The 21589-nt window shown below is 32.7% G+C and overlaps 1 protein-coding gene across 1 annotated transcript in view; it reads right to left on the bottom strand.

Annotated features, from left to right (window-relative positions):
- LOC143238638 (cyclic nucleotide-gated channel beta-1-like) overlaps positions 1-20521 on the bottom strand; it is a 134996-nt gene extending 114475 nt beyond the window's left edge. The window contains exon 1 of the mRNA XM_076479043.1: positions 17643-20521. Coding sequence (XP_076335158.1) covers positions 17643-18954 — 1312 coding nt within the window. The 5' untranslated portion in view covers positions 18955-20521. The remainder of the gene's footprint in view (positions 1-17642) is intronic.
- Between the last annotated feature and the right edge of the window lie 1068 nt (positions 20522-21589).

Here is a 21589-nt window from a genome sequence, read left to right as displayed (position 1 = left end):
GTTCTAGAACATATTTAACCAATGTAACATTATTCGTGTGTTTTTCTTTTCCACTTCACTAAATTTATAACAGTATAAAAAAATAAATAGCTGAAGTTTGTATTACGTTATCTTATTGTCATTTGTGAATTAAATAATGAGGTATATAAATAGCAAGTTCAACTAACCTTTACTGTATTTAAAGTCCTTTATTATCTACGTGTTAAATATCAAGCATAACAAATCCTATAAACACATACACATAGTTTGGCAGATTTTGTACTCCATGCACCATCGAACGTTCTTCATCCACTTACGTTAGCATATCACTGGTGTTGTCATGGTAACGGAAACCATCGTTCTTTAGAGAGCTCTGTACCACGAGATAGCCAGATTAATCAGACTACTTTACTCGTTGTGAAAAGGGACAGCATTTACGAAAACGAGCACAGAGAATGAGGATAAGGAAACTGTTGGCTAGAAATCCATTAACTCCAGATGTACATATGTATAAACGCACATACACCATATATATATATATATGTATATATATATATAGTTGTCTTTTTGTGTTATAATTTAAAGGAATATTTTAGCGAGTCTGTCTGTCTGCTATAGTTATATACGAGGAAGCCAGGTACAGAGTGTCTGGAGAGAGTTCAATTTGAGCTGTTTACGCCCATCTCAGCGATACTGTCAAACAATTATGGTTTACAATTATCCTCAGATGTTATTTTATTGATATCTTCAGAAAAATGTCAGACTATATAGTGATATTACCATCGAAAGGTGTCCCTTCTTTTATGTAGATTTTATTTAAAAATTAAATATAAGCCACTGATATATAATCCATGACTCAAGATGTACATTTGTTTAACACATAATAAAATGAAAAACTAGAACACGAAACAGAATGAAAATCGACGGACATGTGAGTTTCTTTTCAGTTGAATTAAAAGTGTAAGATGTTAAGATTAAAAATGTTTCTGTTGAAAAAAAGATGTTCTGTATGAAATAATTAACACTTGATAGATGTTATTTTAGCTTGACAACTCTAATTACATCAAGTTAAGGAGTTAATCTTTTGTACGTGATATACTGTAGTTAGGAATGTACATGCTTTTGTAAAGTAAACTAAAGTCCCAGTAAAATTGTAAATGAAAACTAACAGAGAAATGAAGGACGATGCAGTGTATTATTCTAATCATTATTTAAATAATTTCTGGTTCTTAATAGTAAAAGAAAACCTCAGTAAAATTTTAAAATACATCTAACAGGGAGGAGAAGGAGGATGTCGTGTATTATTCTAATCATTATTTAAATAATTAGAAATGCAATTTTGATTAATGTAATTTAATTCAATACTAATCTTTTAATTTTGTGACAAAGTTATCAAAGAATTTGATAGTTAATCTAAAGGAAAGTTGATTGGTTAATAGAGTTTATATTTTGAGCAAAAATCTAATGCATTGCATAAGTTTTACATTATCATTCATAACGTTCGAGTGTTTAGAATGCCTTTAATATAAATATTTTAGAAAACTTAATAGTGTGCATCATATCTGTGTGAAGTAATTAAAAAAAATATTTACGCAAAAGAGTGACTGGTAGAAATTAATCAGATTTGGTTGCAGGTATCTTTTAAAAATTTGTTTCTCCAGCTGGAAAGTTATGGTATGGGAAGCGATTTCTGGTATATTTAAATTAGGACTGAAATGCTGTTTTACAAACATCTCATTTGAAATTCAAAATAATTTAATATAATTTAAATAAGTTAATACAAGTGTACTCAAAACATCAGAGTAAATTGTGACTTTCACCTCCCCCCCTCCTTTTTAGGCCTAAAAAGTTCTTTGCTTTGTTCGCCCAGGCGTTTAACATTCCAATATCCATTTTTTGTACTAATTTGATAGATCCAGCCTAGCTAATGAGTTTTAGACGAGAGTGATGCAGAAAGTATACCCCATTAAAAATTTTTAAAACGGGTTCAAGCATATACAGTAAATCATAACAAACTCAAACAAAGGCAAAAGCTAAAGAAAACTAAGTTATAACGTTAGAAACAATTAGCAAGTTTACCGTAAAGATGTTGTAAGATTGTGTACAAATATAAATCTTGAAACTCATCTAAACTTTTCTTTTAATATTTAATGCACTTTTATAAGACTTAGTATAAAAGTATAATTAGATGTTATAATGTTGAAATTTATAATCTAATGATGGTGTGCACGAGATAATACAGATGTGACCTTGAAACTTGATAAAGCGATTGTTAGTTTGCTTACCTGTGATTTTGATATCTAATTATTTAATAAATAAACAGAAAATCTCTTTATTTAAAGTTATTAAATCAGATTTTATACTAAAACTTATATTTTAAAGATTGTATGCATGAGTTAATACAGTTCTTTCTTTGAAAGTTGGTAAATAGTTTGTTTACTTGTAATTTTGATCTCTAATTATTTAATACATTATTATAAAATCTCTTTACTTGAATTCATTATTCAAAAGAATTTTGTAAATAGTGCAACAGTAACACAGTTAATTAAAGTTAGAGAGTTTGTGTGTGTTTTCTTACAGCAAAGCCACCTAGGATTATCTGCTGAATCCACCGCGGGGAATCGAACGCCTGATTGTAAATCTGTAGACTTACCGCTGTACTAGCGGGGAACTAACGTTAAAGATACATTTTTGCAATTTCTAATGAACATTTTTATCAAGATTGTAAAATTTAATATAAATGTGTTTCAGAATTAAACTTGATTATAAATTCTGTAATTAAAACAATCACAGCAGGATTGACGTAAAATTATGATATTCCAGTAACTCGAAAAAGGTATTTTTAACGCATTATTTATAGGAAGAAAATATTTAAAATGATTGTTTGTTAAACGCAAAGTTCGACGGTGAGTTTGTTTTCGGTGTTTGCTTACCACGAATATTGAAACTTAATTTGTAGCATAGTAAATCTGCAGACTTACAGATGAGGCAATGGGGCATTTAGAAGGAAATGTTCTGATATATAGTACCACTGTATATTATTGTTAGATTTTAGGCTACTTTAAGAGAACAAAGGAAGGTAAATCACAGGTGAAACAACAAAAATTTTATTAATATTCACATTTGGCACAACAGACACTTATTGGAAGTGTTTAAATTTAGTAAACAGTTAATGTTTTGTATGTCTCCTATTTTGCTTTAATAACTGTAAACAGACTTTTAGGCATTGTTGCAGTATATTTAATCAAAGTGTCTTTTGGGATTTTATTGCAAATATCTCCAATACGCTCCCATAAAATGTCTTTGGATGTAACGTTTGGTTTATCAAGTTTTTGATCTATTAAATACCAGACTTCCTCCATTAGATTGATATCACGGGGCTTTGCGTGGGTCATTGCATCATTTTAATCACTCCAACCGCTTATTTCGTAGCTAAGTAATTTCTGCATAGGTTGGAAAATACTTGGGGTCATTATCGTCTTGAAAGTAGTACTCTTTACCACTAATAATACGCAAACCACGATATACCATGAAGGATCAGTATCTGATGGTACTTGCGCTGATCCATTATTCCATCTATTTTACAAATATCTCCGGTCGCATCAGCAAAAAATCACCCCTAAAACCGTCACACTGCCTCTCCCATGCTTCATGGTAGGTATTATGTATTAAGTTAAGTATCTTTCAATTTTCTTCCGCAAACCTACAACCTATACTTTGAAGCAAATATTTCAGACTTGGACTCATCCCTTTTCCAATCATCAACATGTTCCAGTTTTTGTATTTTTTTTCTGGCAAATTTCAGTCTCTTTAAATATTGTCCACCGCTAGCACAGCGGTAAGTCTCCGGATTTACAACACTAAAATCAGGGGTTCTATTCCCCTCGATGGGCTCAGCAGATAGCCCTATGTGGCTTTGTTATAAGAAAACACACACACTCTTCAAATATTTGGAAATCGAAGTTAAGGATTTTATACCGCTACACGACCAAATATCAATTTTCATTGGGTTTTCTTGATATTGTAAATCTGGACACATTTCTGTCATTTTGTACATGATAGTTTCAGATCAGTGACAGTCTTCCTTTTTTCCCAATGGTTGCATAAACAAAGATATATAATATCAGTATTATTGAGTTTAGGTGTTCTACCTCTTTATTCCCCATTTTCAAATTTACTTGTCTTGGTCTCACTATCTAGAGTGCGCTGGACAGTATTTGGGAAGCATTTCAAGTTTGCATCAATTTGCCAGAGAGCCCAATCAGCATCACTTAAATATTTTATGTGAACTCCCTGCTCTAATAAGAATTCTTTATGTTTTTGGTTCGTAACGTAGGAACAAAATTTAATATATAGTATTAAGCACTATTTCTATCTACACATATTTCTGGAGTGCTATTAAATTGATTTCTTCTAGCATATACTAGTACCATATTCTAGCTCCTAGCTGGAGTCTTTCTATATAATTAAGACACTGTATGGCGTCAATGACAGTTATTTCAGACTCTAAATTTGATCAGTACGCTCATTCAAGCGAAACCCTTATGACATGTTCTTGTTACAAGTATGTGGGAATTCTATAGAAAAGTAAATATTTTCACCCTGGCTCATTCAATTGTCAACAGGGATCAGTGAAGCGTTACCATAATGATGAAACATACATTCTGTAATGGTATGGAAGAATTAGCCCCATAAAATGGAAAGAAAGACAAATATTTTCTTGTCCTAACACTTTTGCACAATACTGTACAATCATAGATTTCGAAAAAAAGGACCCACATTCTCATACTTTTATAATTTTTTTTGGTGGGGTTTCCAGAATGCATCACTCATTTGTTTTCAAATTTATAATTTACTCAGTAGACGTTTTCCGTTTTGACATTTCAGATCACAAAGTTAAAAAGGTAACATTAGTATTAAATTCCTGTTTACATTGAGCAAACAATAAACGGTAGGATATATAACATATACAGAATTAATGTTTAGTCCTTTTAGCAGAAAGCATACTACTTAATTATATAGTGTAAATGTCTATTAGTAGCAGTCTAAGTCCAGTATTAAACAAATTTCACAGTGATAAATCTATGGTGCTGCCATCTGTGATGTTAGAAAATGGGAACAACAAATATTCTGTTGCTTTATGATTTTAACGTGAAACTGTTACAAACTGCATACAAAAGCAACTATTTTGTGCTCTTTCACGAGTTTCGGGATTTAGTGACTGAATTATTTCTTTGGTATTTTCATATTAAATAATAGGTCATTGTCTTGTATGGCAGCAAAGATTGAATATGAGTTGTAGTAAAATTATTTTAAGAGACTGAAAGATATCTAAGTTGTTCTCAATAACCAAAATAGCCAAATCAGATATCTAAAATTAGGATTAAATCCCATCTAAATAAAACTTTAACTTTAATAAAATTCTAAGATTCCCCATGGACATCGTGTATTGATCCTTGTATATAAACTTATTGAAGTTATGTACTACCAACATGCAGACATTTAAGCAACAGAAACGTGCAGGTAATACAATATTAGTTTGAATTACCAGGGGAAAAATGTAAGTGGCCTCGAAAAAAGTGGTCGTGTTGTACTGGTTTCTGTTTGGTGGCTTATCTTGAAGTATTCTGTAAAAATAAAAATGCGAAACTCAGTTATCTTAACGACAGCAAAAGGATTTCATTTCTTCGACGACAAGCTCCATGATTTTACGTTGCTAATGGTAGGCCTAACATCATAGGTAATCAGTGCCTAAATAGAAATTCCACCAGCTTGCTACTTTCGTATCTATTGTTAATCGTTGCAAACTCAAACTCAAACTCTGCACCACTGAATTAACCAACTGGCTTACCGCAACGGAAAAGCTGACTAAATCATGCATTAATTTTTTGTTAACTCATTAACGGACTCTTTCATTAGCTCTGACCTAACTTTCTCTTTCTGTCTGACTCAAACTACTTTACATTCCACGCGTAAATCACATGATAAAACCTCACACAAACAATACAAACTTCTAAATCAAAAGAATCGCATATAACATCTTGGAAAACCAGCACTTAAAACATCGAGCTAAATATGTATAAAGAATCTTGTAAAATAGCTTACAAAACAATATAGTGGAACCTACTTATCCCGGAGTTATTTGGACGATTCATACTAGTCAGACAATCGAAGTTATTTATGGCGTAAGAGATTTAGATGTTTTGTTTAATTGTTAATGATTACTAATAATTTTGTTATGTGTATTTGAATTATCTAAGTTCTATAAAAAGAATACCAGGTTTTAATGAAATGTAAACATTAGTTATTTTCACAAAATATTCCAAATTAAATATTCTCAAACTAAATTTTATTTTTACTTTGTTTCGCTATTTTACCTCACTGAAATAATAATAACCTGGGATAATTATTGTTATTCATTTAACATTGTGAACAGTTTTAATAGCAAAATGTTCTTAGCGATCAAAACGCCAACGTTTCAGCTTACAGGAGCTGGGCATATTAAACTAATATCTGAACGCAATAATAATAGTAACTTGTCATTTTCGTGTTTAATAAATAATTCGTTGCCATGTATAACAGTGAAGACGAAATATTACTTTGGTTTGGTTTGTTTGTTTTGAATTCACGCAAAGCCACTCGAGGGCTTTTTGCGCTAGCCGTCGCTAGTTCAGCAGTGTAAGATTCGAAGGAAAGCAGCTAGTCATCACCACCCACCGCCAACTCTTGGGCTACTCTTTTACCAACGAATAGTGGGATTGACTGTAACATTATAGCGCCTCCACAGCTGAAAGGGCGAGCATATTTGGATTAGAACGCGCGACCCTCGGATTAAAATATTACTTAAAAGAAAAACTTTAAAAAAGATTTAATCTCCTTTTCCGGTGGCTTAGCATTAATTTTAAAGGCTTATAACACTAAAATTAAGGTTTTGATACACGTGGTGGGCAGAGCACAGATAACTCACTGTGTAGCTTCGGGCTTAAGAAGGAAAGAAACAAAAGATTCAAAGTTGTCTAAAATGCTCTGAGCATTACTTCACTGTCAGAGATGAAAGAAGGATTAGCCGAATGCTTTACTTAATCTTCGAAATCAAGCTGAATGAAACTTCAACCTGTTGTCACGCTATGAACTTCCTCAGTTTGATTCTCGATTTGCTTTCAAAATACTGTATAAGCGCTGAGTTTAAAAATACGCATTTTATTCACGATTTAAATAGCTAATGTTTTGACAAGTAAGGACTAATCTACAGACGTTAGTAGCGTACTATGAATTTTACACCTAAAATATGAAACACCTTTTCAACTACTATGGCTTCCGACTTTTAACGGGTCTCGGAGATTCTACGGATTGGAGGAGAAAATGTAAAATATTAATAATTTTCTATTCCTATAACACAAAGAAACACTAAAAAAATCTTTTTTATTTCTCTAAGTCCGTTGTCTTGGCTGTGGTTTCACTAGATAGTATATAGGGACGTGGGATATCGTTATTGCGTCAATATTTTTTTATACTTTTCGTTACTAGTTCTATGAATATAATTAATACAGGTGTAAGAGGAATGGTTGCGAACGTGGGAACTGACAAAATGAAGTTATGATAAGTTTTCTTTAAGTACTACAAGGTACTTGAGTATCAGTCAAATTAGTGATACTCTTAAGAATACATATATATATTATTTTCACTGTGCGGTGCCCCACAGTGGCTCAGCGGTATGTCTGCGGACTTACAACGCTAGAAACCGGTTTCGATACCCGTGGTGGTCAAAGCACAGATAGCCCATTGTGTAGCTTTGTGCTTAATTAAAAACAAACAAACAAACAGTTCCATGCTATTCTGTCTGTAAGTTTTGTAAATATAAAACTTTTCAACCAATGAATGCTCATTAAAATGTATGAAGATAAAGCGAAGACGCCTTTTCGTCTGCTAGAAAGTCTTAACTGTTTATTTTTACTATTTTGCCTCTTTTTTTTCGATCTTTATTTTCTTGTTTAAATGAATGAGGAAGTGATAAATATCAAATTGAATAAAATAGAAGTACATTAATTTGTTAATGTCAGTGAAAGTTAAATACAATAAATACACTTAGTTTTTTTAAAGTTAACATCTTAAACTGACACTGTTTTACAAATAGATGTTCTTTTACATTTGTTTCCCAGTGACACAGCAGAGTATGTTTCCCAGTGACACAGCAGAGTACTTGCGGACTTTTACTACTAGAAACTTGGTTTCGATACCAGAGATGTGCAGAGCACAGCCAACCCTTTATGTAGTTTTGTGTTTATAAACAAAAATAATTATATTTCCATTTAAATTGTTAATGACATAAAAGCTTGATGACTAAAGTCGTAAATGCACATTTAGCTTACTGTGCCTGAATTGATTTAAAACCCACTTGAAGTAAGACCTACCTACCTACAGACATGCTTATTCTGGAGCACAAATAAGCATTATACTTAGTAATATTTTATCTAGCATTTATTGTGAATATAAATACAATTTAAAGATAAATGTTGTGAGAATTGTTATTACATCGTTGAGTGGTGGTAAACAAAACTGAAAACATTTAGAACGTTCAAGACGACCAGTCGTATATGAAAAGAGATTTAGTTCACTAGTGATGACACTGATGTCAGTACATTTGGTTCGACTTGAAATATATCTTATTAATAAGTTAAAAAAAGACATAAAATCACATGTTTCACTCATACGTAATGAACAAGGCTCGGCATGGCCAAGTGGTTAAGGCATTCGACTCGTAATCTGAAGGTCTCGGGTTTGAATCCCCGTCATACTAAGCATGCTTGCCCTTTCAACCATTAGGGCGTTATAACGTGACAATGAATTTCACTGTTCATTGGTAAAAGAGTAGTCCAAGAGTTGGCGGTGGGTGGTGATGACTAGTTGACTTTCCTCTAGTCTTACACTGCTAAATTAGGGACGGCTAGCGCAGATAGCCCTAGTGTAGCTTTGCGCGAAATTCAAAACAAACTAACAAATACGTAATGAACTTCGATACAGCAAAATACCACAGATGTTGCATATTTCCTTCCGGTTTCGTAATTGCTATTATTCTTTAAATCAGTCACTATCTCAAATTTTAAGTCTAAAGCATGTTTCAAAAACTCTTCTTGTTTTATGGATGTTTTATTACATATATCCAACATCCTTAAGATAATGTTAAGTTACAGTTCAGCAGGTATGTCTGTACATACTCGACATTATTTTGAGTACCACTGGTGAGTTCTTAGCATTTTCTTATTTTAATTAGAATTCAATGTGTTTAAAGATGGGCAAAGGCTGGCTATGTGGTACATGGTGGATTACTGGATTTCGCAGCTGGCGAATAAGGTTTGAATCTGTATGATATTACAAAGTGTTTCCTGCATTTTAAGCAGCAGTTGCGTTATAAAAGTGACAGTAAATTGCTTAGAGTGAATTGTAGATAGTAGGGTACTGCTGACGAGTTATTTTCTCTCTGCCATAAATACTAGTTTTAATACACACTTTCTGATTTTTATAAAATTAATTAGAATAATTAGAATTGATATGTCAAAATTTTCTAAATTAAAAGTTTGTATAAGATAATGTAAATATCGTCAATTAGCACGTGGTTATAGAAATGTGTCAGTAATACGTATAGTAACTTTTATTTTGTTGTAGCAAAATTAACGTCCTTAATATGATAACTGCTACATACAAAACCCAGATTATATATTCTTGGAATAAATTAAATTTCCACTAGGTTGACGAAAAGGTGTTTACTTTAGTTTTCAATTGTTTCGAAAGAAACTAAAGTTGTTAAAGGTTAAAAACAGCTCCAGATTGAAAGTAAATAAGAAGTGTTAAAATATCTTACATCAACCATTGATGGTTGTCTTGCTGGCACACAATATTTGATTTTGTGATATTTAATTTTTTTTCAATATTTTCAGAAATGACGTACATCATACTTCCATTTCATGAATATTATTAACTGGTACTAAATATATATCAAAATTTTAAATTGTTTCTTTTTTTTCACGTAATTTTTAGAATCCGTTATATGTTGCAATATTCATTCTGCCATAAAAACTGGCGAGTTTTATGTACATTTTTCTAAGATGCAAGGTGTAAAAAGTCATTGTATTGAAAAAAATTTTCAAAAATAATTTATTGAACTGCGCTTTTAATCTGCTTGTGGTATCATTTATCCACTTTCGTTTACACTAATAAAACTTTCGCGATTAATTTATTTTATTTTCTCATAGAACGTCGTATATAAATGAATATTTTATTACCCATTTTCCTAATATGTCTTTATGAATAAAAGCAAATAATTTTCTTGCTTTGTATTTAAGCATAAAGCTACACAAAGGGTTATCTGTGGCCTACCCACCACAGGTATTGAAATCTGGTTTTCAAAAGTATAAGTCAGCAGACATGCCATTGTGCCACTGGGGGGTTTATTTGTTTGTTTTTTGAATTAAGCACAATGGTTTATATGTGCTCTGCCCACAACGGGTGTCGAAACCCGGTTTTTAGTGTGTAAGTCCGCAGACATACCACTGTGCCACTGGGGATCGAAATTAAACAAAAATGAAAATATCATGGTATGTCAACTACAATACATCTACATATCCCGGGCTTACGAGAACTTTCACCCAACATAAGGTTTCATTTTCATCGGTGCTACTGGGATACGATGCAATGTTACATTTGACGCATATTTTGATGTATATACTCTATTTAAATATTTACTTTTCATATCTTTTGTTATAGGCAATTTTATAAATATTTATTTACGTAACTGTAAATAACATTAAATATTTAGCTTTGCAATTTATGCTAAAATTTGAAATAATGCTCACTTGTTACTGTGATATAAAAGAGACTGAATAGGGTCGGAATATTGAATTGAAAAAACCTTTTGTTTGTTTCCGCAGACATACCACTGTGCCACTGGGGGGCATTGAAAAAACCCATAACTGAGCATGGTAGTCATTTGAAAAAGAAAAGGGAAATTCAAGATTAAAAAATAATAATTTTGTGCAATATAGATGATAAAATACGTTATATTAAAATGATATAAATACAAATCAGTAAGTAACGTGACAATCACAGCCAATGTAAATTCGCGATGCCACTAAGTGTATCAGAGTTACATTTTGACATTGTTTGGATTTTCTTATGTAGCGTGATGCAATAGAAAATGTATTAATTTTGGGAAAGATAAGCAACGGAAATATTTAAATCAGGAATCTAGTATTTCCAAGACGGTTATATCTGTCATACTTAATGGTGTTGGAAAACAAAGATATGTTGATGACTTTGGGGCACCAGGATCATCCAGAAAAAGACTTATGCAGCCGTGATTGAAAAGTTGACAGATGAAAATTCATGAAATCAAAGATCAATAGCAAAAGCTGTCCACGCCGTAGACAACAGTACATAACAAAACGAAAACGGATTTAAGTTTCTAAAAGCAACTCAAGCCGTCGCATGTAGACAAATTATCTCAAACGTCATATATCTCAAGCATCTAGAGCATGAAACATATGTTTGTCCTATTCTACATGAAGATATAACGCTAAAGTTGTCGGATGCAGCGAATATGTATTTTCTTGTGATCAGGCTGTCTAAAAAGATGTTGGGAACTCGCCGTTGTTATATATACTAAATGGTTTATGGAAAGCATGCGGAGAAGAGGAGTATGTTTATACATGACAGACCTATGATAAAACCTTTTGCAATGAAAACCATGCTGCAAGATTGTTTTCAATACATATAGTCGTCAAACAGAGCGTTAAATAGACTTGGCATTAAGAAGCGTAAATATGTGGTGAGGCTTTAAAATAGTTTTAATATAATATAATCTTAATCTTTAGTACTGGATTTTGACCTGAAGTGAATCAGGTTTCAGTTATGCAACCTTTTATAGCACTAAAAATGCACAATAATGTTTATGCATTAAACAAAAGTGTGTGATATAATATTGAATACTGATCACAACAACATTAGATTGGGAAAAACATAATTCCTGAGAAAATACTTTAAAAAGTCATACAATACTGAAAAGTTATTAAAACGTGTTTTATTTCACAAAGCAAATGATGTCAATAAATATGTAATTAACTGTTCTCAGAGTGTTCTAAATAATCACAGTGATTTATAAGTTGTATATGATACTCGTCATATCGTATTATATATTATAAGACTGGATGTTGCTAGTGGATAACGTGCCGGGATGATGATCGAAAGTTCCAGAATGTGCGACTGAAGATACTTTGCATTTTCAGCATAAGGGCGTTATAACTATGACAGTCAGTCGTGATATTCTGTTAGTAATAGCAATGTATGTGGCAAGTACTGCTGATCTGTTGTCTTTCCTCTTGTCAGCAGTTATAAATTAAGCTCGGGTATATCCAAGATCTCCTTTTAGTCTACGTCTAACATCAGATACCAAGTTGAAAATCAAACAAACAGTTATATCGCTTTAATTGTTTGACAATAATATATAATATATATACTTCCAAATCACGTTTATCTGAGTCACGTGTAGGTTTTTCTCAACAAAGTGAAACGAATAAAATTGTTGGTGGGTATAGTTAGTTCATAGGCTGTTTGGGCTTGATTCCCATTAAACTGTCTACCATTAATCATTTCATGAATAGAGATCATAAGATACTGTGTTTAGTGTGTTTAAAATGAGCACTGGAAAGCGTTGCTTGACATGACACTAACTAAAATAAAAATTACTTATTGAATTATATAAAACAAATCTACAGGTTGTGGAATTTATTATCAAAGAAAGGAAAACACCAGATTTAAATATATTATATGAGGCTAGTAATGACTCCACAACTGGGTGGATATTTTTAGCACGTTATTCATTATTCGCCAAACGATTTATAGGTTTAACAGGAATCTACAGATAGGAAGAGGTCTTACTGAAGAACCAAGTATTACAATTAACTTCATTGTAGCTACCTGATTTGGTTTTAGCATTATTATGTAGTATTGCAAAAAATGTATACATGCCATTATATAGATGTAAATGTCGTCTTCATGACATTCCTCAAACTTTGTATGTTATATCAATCAATTGAGCTATTATGACTAAATCTCAAACAGTAAATGCTCTAATAAATACGAAGTAGACGTCAGAGAAGCAGTTTGACGTTTCCGAAACGATATGTAACTCACTTCCGATTTGTAAAAAGATCTACTTTTTCGAAAAGAGAGAGAGAGGGAGACGAAGTTCAAGTTCCTTAGTTCATTATATATAAAGTCTTTCCTTTACGAAGACATAGCTAAAATTGAAGTTTGTTACAGAAATGAATTTTTTGTTTGAGTCAAAGTATATGATGTTACAATAAAATGGTTCTACTGACTTCTCCATTCTAATAGTTTATAAATTTTTATCTAAGTATAGCAATATCACATTAAGTATTTATACTATGGAGTGTCGTTGATATATACAACTCTTTAGAATATCTTCACTGTTATATATGCTGTGGTATCATTATTCATGCCAATCATACCTTATTTAAGATGTCTAATGAGCTGTAGTCCGTTTATTATAACAGTTAGTGATACGGTATTTTATTTATGCCAATCGTACTCTATTAAAGACATCTAATGTTTAAAATAACATACTGTTACGCTGTGCTTTCATATCAATATATATCTCATTTGTATCTAACGTTTAGTGTGATTAGAGTTGCGCGTGCCGGCACATCTTTATGCATACCATACATTTGTCAACAATATTCAAAACATGTTAATAAGCTTAGAATTAAATGTTAAAAACGTGTCATTTTTAACGTCACACATAACTACTTGTACCAAAGCGTTATAGGTAGTTTAGAAAAAACAGCCACTTAAATGTTAGCGTTTCCACTAAACGCACTATATAGTGGGTTATAATGTGCTTAGCATAACGTAGTATCAAGTTATTATTCATAATAAATGTTTCAGTACATGGGAAATGCTCACGTTAGAAGTGAGATGTTGATATTTCTATATTTACACTACACGTTCATCATTAAAGTCATTATACAAACTGCTTGCTCTCTAAATTCTGTGTTCTGCGACACTACGTACGTATGGCTTTCAAAGGACATGGTTTTCTGTATATTGTGTTTTCTAAGTAATGTGACATTGTGTGTACCTGCCTCCTAAGTCAGTTGATATTGCGGAGGCGTGTGTCTCCTAAAGGACGTGATATTGTACAGATGTGTCTTTTAACTGACTTGATATTGTGTAAATATACTTTCCCAGTAACGTGGTATTATGTGAATGTGTTTGACAAGGGATGCGATGTGATACTGTGGAGATATATTTTTTAAGGGACGTGATATTGTTGAGATAGGTCTCTTAAGGGACCTGATACTGTGGACATTTGTCTTTTAATTGAAGTGAAATTATGAAGATGTCTCTCTTAAGGAACCTAATAATAAGGACATGTGACTTTCTATTGATATGAAATTATAAAGACGTGTCTCGTAACTGATGTGACTCAATGGATATGTCTCACAAATATTGTGATACTATGGAGCTGTGTCTCGTATGTGACGTAATATGTTGGAGATATATTTCTAAACGATGTGTCATTCTGAATATGTCTCCAGGTGATATGACGGTATGTAAATGTGTATCTCAAGTGAATTTACAATGAAATAGAGTTACTGCAGCTACTTTAGTTTCTTTTAAACATAAGTAATAATTATAAAATGAATTATTCAGCTCGGCTGAGCAAATATCAGTAGAACTGGGTAGAAAAACTGGGCTACAGATGTTCTTCACATATTCACTATGCATTTAAGTCATACAGATGAAATAACTATTCATTATCAAGGAAAACATTCTGAGTGTGTCTGTTTTCTTGTAGCAAAATCACATCGGGCTATCTGCTGAGTCCACCGAGGGGAATTGAACCTCTGATTTTAGCGTTGTAAATCCATAGACTTACAGCTGTACTAACAGGGGACTTTCTGTGTGTCTGTTGTTGCTACTCCTCCTAAACAAATTCACCGATCCAGACCAAATTTGGCATATTAACTCATTAGTCCAAAAGCAAACTAGATTCTTATAAACAATTAAGATACCTTATAGAATAAAGTCTATATCGTTTATGGAGTAGATATTGTAAATACTTAAGATTGAACAAAATTCTACAAAGACTGTAAATAAAATTCTCAATATTTTAGCTCGTTTCTGACAGTAATTAAAATATATACCAATAAGATATTCAGCTACAATGCATAGAATAAAGCTATTACTTCGGTTGTATAAGTTTCTGCTGTGTTATGATTCAAAGTATTCAATTTCTCATTTACACTTGAGTTAAAATAAACGCTTAATCCTGATTTAGAGAAGTATTACATAATTAAAATATTTGTTAAGGATATTTCTTAGTTTTTGATGTAGAATATAATTTTTAGAAGCAAAATTTAAGATTATTATTACATTTTATGTATAAAATGTACCAACTTCAGACAGTAGAAATCTTGACCACATCTCTATTGTGGAATGGGTTGCTTTGAACAAGAAGTGACCCAACTGCTTTACCACTTCTGCCAATTTTCTGGACTTGACTACTTCACGCCCTCAATTCTGATCCACTTTCTCTGTCTTACAAGAATTTTCTTGGAGAAATAACGTTACTGAAAATGCTCACAGATTTTGCTCATTTTTACGAAATTGGTTCGTGTTTTTAAAAGGAAAAAAGATGAAGGACTGCAGTCTCCTTAAAATACTTTTAGAAACCTACAAACATTTTTGGATAAGACATAAAAAGTGCAGCACAAGAGCTTCAAAAAGAAGGTTTATTATGAACTGAGCATTCACCTAACCTGTCGGGCTTTCATCAAGGGCATAGATGGGTATGCAATTGGTCGCTCAAAAACCACTCCAATTACATATCTACTTAATTTTAGTTTTGATATTCCTATTGTTTGTTATTAAGCACAAAGCTACACGAAGAGTTATCTGTTCTCTGCTCACCACGGGTTTTGAAACCCAGTTTATAGCAGTAGAAGTCTGCAATTATACCTCCGTGTCACCGGAGGGCTATGTTCATATAACCACTTGATCAGTTCATTCTAGAATTATACGTGTAATCGGTTAACCCAATAGTATGAAGTAATGAATAAATTCTAAACAAATTATAGTAAAACACAAATAGCACCAGACGTGATCAGCATGAACAGTGCTTTATTAGCCAAAGTGTGGTACCAAGTTAACAACTAATTAAGATTATAATACTAGGATACCAGTTCTCTTTACAACTAATTTCCACGAGTTTCAAATTAAGCATCCAATTTTCTACACAGAAATGTTTCAACTTTATAAACTGGAACCCTCACATTTATTTTGTCAAAACTAAACATTAAGCAGCACTATTTTAGCAAGTGATAAAAGATAAAGACAAATTTATCAATTATAATGAGTAGAGCCTAGTGTAAGATCTTCAAAAATACATTCAGAATGAGTTGAAATTACTGGTTGTTCCTATCTAAAATGAAGCCTTGAAAATAACACATTCCAAAATACCTTTTAAAGCCATATTCACCCATGAATGACAAAGCTTTTAGACTAATGAAATCATGTTAATTACACAAAAAATGTTTTCCTTGATATGAAGTTATAACGATGGAATAAAATCTTAATTTTTCGTAAGTTTTTAATAACGTATCTAATCATGTGTTCCACATAATCTGCGATTGTAGTTGAAATAACACAATATACAGAATTATATCTAAAGAAAACAAAATAAGTTTCGTTCATATATACATATATATGTATATATATAGAGAGAAAAAGAGAGAATGAAAGCTGTTAATTAACCTGAATAAGCTTAGTAAATGTATAATATTCTATAATACTTTCGCTCAAAATTCTGATATGAGTATAGATGGATATGTGTGTGATATTGCAAATAACCTATTTCTTATGGTGAAAAATATTCTCTGTTTTTACTTATTAGCTATTAAATAGATATTCAAAATATCGTTGTTTCAGTTCTTTGTTTTCCAAAACTTATTTTATATTGAAGGTCACCCATTGCATAAGGTGACCTTTCTAAAAGAAATCTGGTTTATCATTTGTTCGACAATCAGATAAGCTTTACAACCTTTTAAATGAAAGAATAATTTGAGTATGGTGTCATGAACTTGACATTTGATCAGTCGAGTCTAGATAATACAATATTTGGGTTCAGAAAAATATATCCAAGTCATTAAAATGTTTTACTTGCAGACACAGATGAAAAAATAGGTACGTAAATGGGGGAAAAGATGCATTTCAGTACACATACTATAAGTGAAACCAGTTGTATAAAAAAAGAGGAAGAGAGGAAAAATGTAAACAGGAAAAAGGACACGTTTCATAAATTTGCTATTATTCATAAATCCCCTTTGTTTTCGGTATTTTCTTTAAATTGAAATTAAAGTGTTACATACAGTCTTGGATACTTTAAATTCTCAGGTTATGTACTCTCAGTTATAGGTATATTCATATACTTTTAATGATGTTTGCAAATATGTAGAAAGTTCCTTAATCGGAGAAAATGTTTATTATTGGAAGTGGTTTTTAACTTACTTGTTTTAAACATAACGCGAGATAAAAATGTTAATTATGTACGTTCAAACAACAAAACTAAGAATTAGAAACTATCTCACCTTGAAATTCTTTTCTTGCTGCACTGACATTGGTAACAATGTTTGCCACGTGGCCAAGAACAGCAGCAAACAGGAATAAACCGAAGACCAATTCCATGACTAGGAACAGGTATTCACCCTTAGTTCTAGGCCTTGGCAAATCTCCAATGGTTGTCAAAGCCAAGGTACTCCAGTAAAACGAATGAAGATATTCACATACTACATCGTAACAGTTTTCGTCACGAGGATTGAACCAGTTGCGGGAACCAAATCCCCCAATTTTGGAAATAATATGATACAGAGAGGCGTTCCAGTGAAAAATCACTAGGAGGTAGTGTGTCAATGACACCGTGCGAAAGACGTTTGGGTAGTTGGTGTGTCGTTCTGTTCGGTCTAAAAAGGCCCAAAATCTATAAATCTTAACCAGTCGGAGGCAACGGAGGATTGAATTAAATCCAATAGAAAGATATAGGATATCTAGAGGTAAAAGACATAAACAATCAATATAAAACATTGTTGAATTCATATAATGCTGCCGAAGTTTGATCGAGTCTGTTTGTAACACTCCTTCTTCCAAATATCCAGTACGGAAATGAAAGGCAATATCTAAAACATAAAGAATGTCTGCTAAGTAATCTAAAGTTAACCAGGCCACAATGGTATTCGCATTTATTTCATTAAAGGCAAACCTATAGATCATCACCCAGAAGTTATAAAGAAAAGCTACACTGACAACCATGGACCAGTAATATGAAAGTCTCCCTGATGGATCAAACACAAACGTCCAATTACACCCAGCTTTCTCGCTACTTGAGGTGGACGTTTCCCATTTCTCAAATTCTCGCTTGATATCTTTTCGTCGCTGTTCTCTGATTTTACGAGATATCTCTAAATCGGACCCAATGTGAGCTTTATTAATAAAAGCCATGGATTCACGAGATCGCCGCCTGTGATCCCCACCGTGAAATTTGCTGCTCACTGCATCCAACAAGCTCTGTTTTGAGGCAGATTTAGATTTTAAATTTTCAGATGATTTTGTGGAGTAAAGAGGTGAAGATGTCGCGAGACGCGTGCTGCTGGCGCTTCTTCGTTCACTAACCAAGCGAGAGTGGTCCATTCCTGCAGAAGTTATTATTCCTGGAACTACACGAGGTCCATTAGCTGTCAGAGTTCCGGGTCCATACTTAACATTCTCGGGAGCAGCGTTGCTGACTACGGCTATTTCGTCCAAATCATCATCGAGATGAAGGTCCTGTTTAGAGCAAGGTGTGTACTTTACAATTTTCCCAGTATCGCGGCTGTGCCGCAGAGAAGGCATGGGGATACGTTTCATGCTCTTACGTTTATGAATTTGGCTTAAAATGAAAAACAGTAAATATCTTTACTCAAAAATGACATCGAAACGTTCTTGGTTTGGTTACTTAGAGAATAAAACTTAAGCTTTTACCTCGATTTACTAAAGTATTTTATATATATATATAAAGACTGCTTCGGACATGTAAGATCCAAGAACAGGATTTTTGACTTCATCAACATTTTAAAAAATGTTTTTACTTTTCTTGATCTAAAACGATATTATGCTTTGCAATACAAATATTAGTAGCTTCTATAAGAGTATGTTTCTGGTTTGAGAACTTGCCACTACTTACTTGAAAAATATCACTTTATGGTGACTGAGAAAATGTGGTATATTATCATAGTCGTGATAATATATAATGCTGTCGTGATATGTTCCTGATTTAAGTAGGAAATCGTATCCTGACAACACAATCTCCAGTTAACTTGGAAATCTTATCATGGAACACCTTGAGTTAAGTAATACTTTTTATCCTGACAATACAACCTTCAGTTAAGCTGAAAGTTTTATCCTGATAACACGTTTTGAGTTAAGTAGGAAGTTGTATCCAGACAACTTCTTGTTTAAGTAGGAAGTCGTATCCTGAGAACACCTTCTTGAGTTAAACAGAAAGTCGCATCTTGATAACACCACATTGAGTTAGGTAGGGGGTTGTATTGAGTTAAGCAGGAATTCGTATCCTGACAATACCCCATTGAGTTAAGCAGGAATTTGTATACTGATTAATAAAAAAGTAGCCACATTCTGACGATACCGTCTTAAATTAAGCAGAAAGTCAAATCCTTATAACATTTCCTTTTTCCTATTTCTCATTACACCAATCTTTTGCCATTAGCTTCATATTGTATCCTTCACCATGTTCAACCAGGATGTTGGGCAGAAGATCCTCGAGTGTTTCTAATGTCTTCAACCTGCACCTGTACATTTTATTCAGTATAAATTGCAACACACCATACATCCTAGTGAATATTTTCTACCTTACACATAGTGCATAGCATAGGTCATAAAGGCAAGCGGAAAGCTTTAAGACATAAAGCTGTACATAGTTTTTTTTGTCGCCTCTGTCGATATGTAACTAGGTAGAATCATAATATTGAGTGACCGAAATAGGTATTAAAGAGTGTCTCAAATCTCCTACAACGTGTTGAAGTGATTTTTAGTGATGCATATCTCCCGTGATGTGAATGTTGCTATCACTCTGCTCAATAAACTACATTAACAATTATTACAAGAGCAGAAACAGATTAAGGTTAAACGTTACAACTTAAAAATCATTCCTACGTTTTGCCAAGAAATTATAAAATTAATTATCAATTCATCGTTAGCTCTGTAATTATTCTTGGAGCATAGGGTAGTAACACAAGGTTGTAGGTCACTCTGACACTTCCTCTAGCTTGATAGGTGTCACCATAAGGGCTATTAACACTAAGTAGCATTAACTCCACCAGTTTCGGTAGTACATATGTTGAAACGATCATGTTAAAAACAGCATTGTAGCAAACTCTGACACGTTTCCTCTTTCAGAGCACTGTGCAGTAAACGGCTTAGCTGTTATTCGCTATAAATGAGCGCACCAAGTCTTAGATACGCAGCTGCTTGCGCCGATCACAAGCCACCAATGGAACAATCCCATTTCCTTGAGGGTAGAATAGTCAAGAAGCAGCTCTAAGAAATATAGTGGTTTTATATGGGCTTGTAATATCTACGACTGTAGCGACAGCAATAGTATTACGTCTATTCTGAGGTTACATTATGACTAAATAGTGTTACTTGATAAATAAGTCACGAGACATCTGGAAAGCGTCAAAGCTACGATGATCAATTTCAGTGTTTGACAACTTGAATAACGAGGAACGATAAACTAACTCTCTTACCTAGGAGCCTATGATAATTTTCCTGGTTTAGTTGCTTAAACTCTGAACTACTTCGTACGTTTTCAAGTATGATACGACATAATATAAATGTTACCTGTTGTCCTTGGAGTCAATACATTTTGTAGTTTTCATATTACAAACTAATTTTACTTAATTTTACGCGCATTCCACTATCATGCTACTGAGAAAACCTAAATACTAAATACCATTTGGCCACACTAACACTAAAAGAATACAATTAAATCCTAGTCTGAATTATTTTACTGAATTTGCTTATATTAACAAAAATACATATATACATATTTGTAGTCAAGCATAAAGCTACACAAGGGGCTATCTGTACTGTGACCATTACGGGTATCGAAATTCGGTTTTTAGCGTTAAATATTCGCAGATTTACCGTTGTGCTACTGGGGGAGGGTTTAAACACAAAACAAACATTTTAATTTACACCTGTAAAACTGTATATCACGCAAACTTGTGTAATGTTACAGAAATAGACATCTCAGAAATTATTGGTACTCTTAGAAAGAAACATGCGCACAGTGTTGACACTGTTGAAAGCTCTCAATGTTAAATGTTGTATCTGTTTACAAACATATAACTTTTACTTCAGGAATTAGTATTAATTGTTTACTTTTTGAACTTGATAGAAAAATTATACAGTTTTATATATTAGATTTAGAAAATCTAAATTTTATCATTGTAATCAGGCTACATCTTTTGTAAACAGTGGA

This window comes from Tachypleus tridentatus, chromosome 13 (assembly GCF_004210375.1).
Source record: "Tachypleus tridentatus isolate NWPU-2018 chromosome 13, ASM421037v1, whole genome shotgun sequence".
Classification (NCBI taxonomy): domain Eukaryota; kingdom Metazoa; phylum Arthropoda; class Merostomata; order Xiphosura; family Limulidae; genus Tachypleus; species Tachypleus tridentatus.
This window is presented reverse-complemented; position numbering and strand designations above follow the sequence as displayed.